General features: G+C 36.3%; 1 protein-coding gene across 1 annotated transcript in view; it reads right to left on the bottom strand.

Annotated features, from left to right (window-relative positions):
* LOC107704977 (peptidyl-prolyl cis-trans isomerase-like 2) overlaps nt 1-3,709 on the bottom strand; it is a 34,706-nt gene that overhangs the window by 16,380 nt on the left and 14,617 nt on the right. The window contains exons 11-12 of the mRNA XM_016508084.1: nt 3,396-3,513; nt 2,012-2,169 (exon numbers count right to left, since the gene is read on the bottom strand). Coding sequence (XP_016363570.1) covers nt 2,012-2,169; nt 3,396-3,513 — 276 coding nt within the window. The remainder of the gene's footprint in view (nt 1-2,011; nt 2,170-3,395; nt 3,514-3,709) is intronic.

Genomic DNA, 3,709 nt, shown 5'->3' with positions numbered 1-3,709 from the left:
CACACACACACACACACACACACACACACACACACCCCACACACACACGCTACTAGAGGATGCATTTTATAGCTGACTCTGCAAACCTGGAATAGGACAAAGTACTTCGGTTTTCACAATATGTTCCCTAAGCTTTAATTCTAAAATTCAATTAATTTTCTAACCAAATGAAGTCTTTTATCCTGTGGCCTTGTAAAGGGCGTCTGCTGCTTTTGTGCACTGCATCAATTAAAGACTGAGCCAAGTTGTTCATGAAAGTGATAAAATAGTGCTAAAACACAACAAATGATATGGAATCTTATGCATGTGATTAAAAAGTCAGTAAAGACAAAGCTCACCAATTTCCCTGCACTGTGTTAAAGTGAAACACTAAATGATAGATATAAAGGGATTTATGGCGCAGCTTTGACCCAGGAGTGAGAGCCTGGCACACGCTCTCACATAAATAAGAACAGGGACACTGCATCTGCTCAGCTGAGAAGAGAGAACTATGGGTAAGTTTTATCGCCAGCGCAAGGCCAGAACGAACACAATTTTTCAGAGGAAGTGTTTTATGGCAGGGATGATTTTACAAGCACAGTGGGATACAGAGCACATCAAGGAAAATAAATGAGAAGAGAGAAAACACATTAGAAAAAGACAAAGAGAAAGAATCTGACATTAACAGCAAAAACTAACAGGCAACTATAACAGAGCAGAGTAAGAAAAACAAGACGACGTAAAAACAAGAAATAAAGAAAATAGAGCGAGTCAATCAATGTAGGTCAGCAGTTGCAGTGTGTCAGTGAGATTGAGCACTCTGAACGCATGAATTATACATTGTGTACAGACAAGATGGCCTTTAGACCACTCCTCACACACACACACACACACACACACACACAGAGCAAGGACATTAAACATACACACCTCTACCACATCTCTGTTCACTCCAGAAATATCTGAGCAGGTCTGTGTTTTTATAAGCTAGTGTGAATTGGAATTGAATTGTATATATGCCGTATGTGAATTCACTGCATTGACCAACAGAAAGCTGCTTTGTTTGAAAGTAACCTCTGTGTGAGAGGTGCTTATGCATTACTACAATATTGACAATAAACAATGGACATTTTTTGCAGAATTTTTGCTAATTTGATCATACCTTTAAACCACAATTAAAAATGTATTTACAAAATTTAACTATATAAAATATCAAACAAGTACCATTTATTTTATAGAAATATACAACTTTTCAAACAAACAAATTTGTTAGATTTTAAAATATGAAATAAACAAATTACCATTGAAACATAAGAGTCGATGTTAATAGTTTTTAATGTTAAAGCGTCTTCTGCTTACCAAGGCTAGATTTATTTGATCAAAATATAGTAAAAACAGTAATATTGTGAAATATTATTTAAATTAAAAATAATGATTTTCTGCTTAAATATATTTTAAAATGTAATTTATTCCTGTGATGGCAAATCTGAATGTTTTAGCTTGAATGTTTAGAAATCTTTTGCAACATTATAAATGCTTTTACTGTCACTTTTGATCAATTTAATGCATCCTTGGTGAGTATTAATATCTGTAAAACAATCTTACTAATCCTAAACATAAATAAATGAAAATATCTACCAGTCGTCAAACTTTGTGAAACATGTTTACTGTTGATATATTATTAATCTGCTTGAACACCTGTGTAAACTTGATTGGAACTGATTTCATATATCCAAAAACATGACCTTAAGACCAGCTGGTTAAAAATATTTGAGTTACTTTTGAGAAAAGCTCTAGCAACAACTGTCTGCAGATGCTACCTACTTTAATGTTTTGTATCTAATGCAATGAAAGCATGACTTAAGTGTCCAAAAGTGGACCACAGTCAGATCTGGCCTTGACACTGTGACAGCAAACAAGGTGTCAAACAGAGCCAGAAAAATCACATTTAGATCATGAGCCCACATGATGACAAGAAATGTTACACAGAACAGAATAGAACAACTGAGGTTTGTGCTAGTGTTCACGTTACCTTATCACAGTGCAACTCCACATTCAGGTCTCCTTTGTTTGTTTGCAGGCGGACATAGCCTTTCTTCTTAACATACTGGTAGCGAACGGCATCGTCGGAAATAGCATCTGAAATCACAAAATAAATATTTTCATTCTTTACATTTATGAATGACTCTGCTGTGGACAGTATTGACAACATTTTTGTATCATAACAGCCTCATACTAGTCTGAAAGAGAATGAACAGATATGAGAGACCGATTTGACAGCTGCCAGATGGTTTCCCGAGTTATAAAAAAGCCAGATTCACTCTAAATGAGAATAAAATACGAACCAGCTCTAATACTTGCCAGGAGTTTCAGGTACTGCAATGATGCAATGTTATGAAATGCATGCAACTTCTTCCCAGCATAAACAAAAAGGGAAATGGTGTCATTTGTTGTGTGCATCAGCAGTCATGGTGACATTTACATAGGCACATTTGGCAGATGCATTAACCCAAAGCAACTAAGTGCATTCAAGATATGTAGGCAGTAAAGGAATGGTTTACCCAAAAATGCTAATTTGCTTAAAATGTACTCACCTTAAAACGTCTTAATGATTGATTTGTTTCTTACAAACATGCAGCTTTTGACTTCACAAGATGTTAACTGATGGACTGGAGATTACAGTGATGTTTTTATCAGCAGTTTGGACTTTCATTCTGACGGCAACCATTCAAAGGTTCGGGGCCGGTAAGACTATTTCATGTGTCTTTTTCTCGTATGCTCAACATGTCTCTTATGCTTGTATTTGAATTTGATTATTATATATTATGAATACATAAGTCAAATTAAGTTATTTCTTTCTGTAACATAAATAATACACAATGAGTAATGCATTTTTGTAAACTTAAAATTTGAATTTAAATCTATCACTATTAAAAATGGTTATTTAATTGTTTATTTTGCTTAAATGCTGGGCTTAAAATGGACAGAGTTATCATTGGGATATTATAGTTATCGTAGTATGGTGTAGAAATAGCTAAGCTAATTCAGTAGGAGAGTGGGCCTGGATGCCAGTCTATTTCAGCGTCACAATGCCAATCCAGCACAGCTAGGGCTGAAATAGACTGGCATTCATGCCAAAAGTCAAGCCAATTACATTCAATGCCTGCACTGTGAATAGGCTGAGCAAGCAAAGCTAATATAGCTAAAAGCACGGGGGCAGACACACTTCAACCTGGGCTAAAAGAAGACTTGAGACACAGCCAGAGACGCACTTAAAACCATCGCAGATCAAGTATGAAAAAAAACCCTCACGGTTTAGATACCAGGTATCTTATCTGGTGCCGTCTGTCAGGAAGTGACTAATTGGTATGTTAAATTTAGATCATTAAAACAAAAATGCAAAAAACTGACATGACATTCAGATGAAATTGTGATTCTTGCTGTGAGTGAATGTGGTTGGTTGAGGATCCTGCGAGGCGTTTTCTTCTGCTCCAGTTGCTGTGTGATGGTGGTAGAGTCTGAGAGGCAAATCACCTCATAATGCACAGACACTTCGACATACACGCACACACAGACACAGCAAGATACTTCACTGTGACCCAGACAGCACCGAACAGAACTGCTTTATCTGGCCTCAAACACCTGGCAGGAGACCCCATTAGCACCCATTATTACACTACTGAAGCTCTGAGGTTTGTAATGCTTTTAATGTTTTTTATGTCTTACACAC

The sequence above is a fragment of the Sinocyclocheilus anshuiensis genome, unplaced genomic scaffold (assembly GCF_001515605.1).
Source record: "Sinocyclocheilus anshuiensis isolate Anshui unplaced genomic scaffold, SAMN03320099.WGS_v1.1 scaffold117, whole genome shotgun sequence".
NCBI lineage: Eukaryota > Metazoa > Chordata > Actinopteri > Cypriniformes > Cyprinidae > Sinocyclocheilus > Sinocyclocheilus anshuiensis.
The sequence above is the reverse complement of the archived record's forward strand: the minus strand, read 5'-3'. Positions and strand labels throughout refer to the sequence as shown.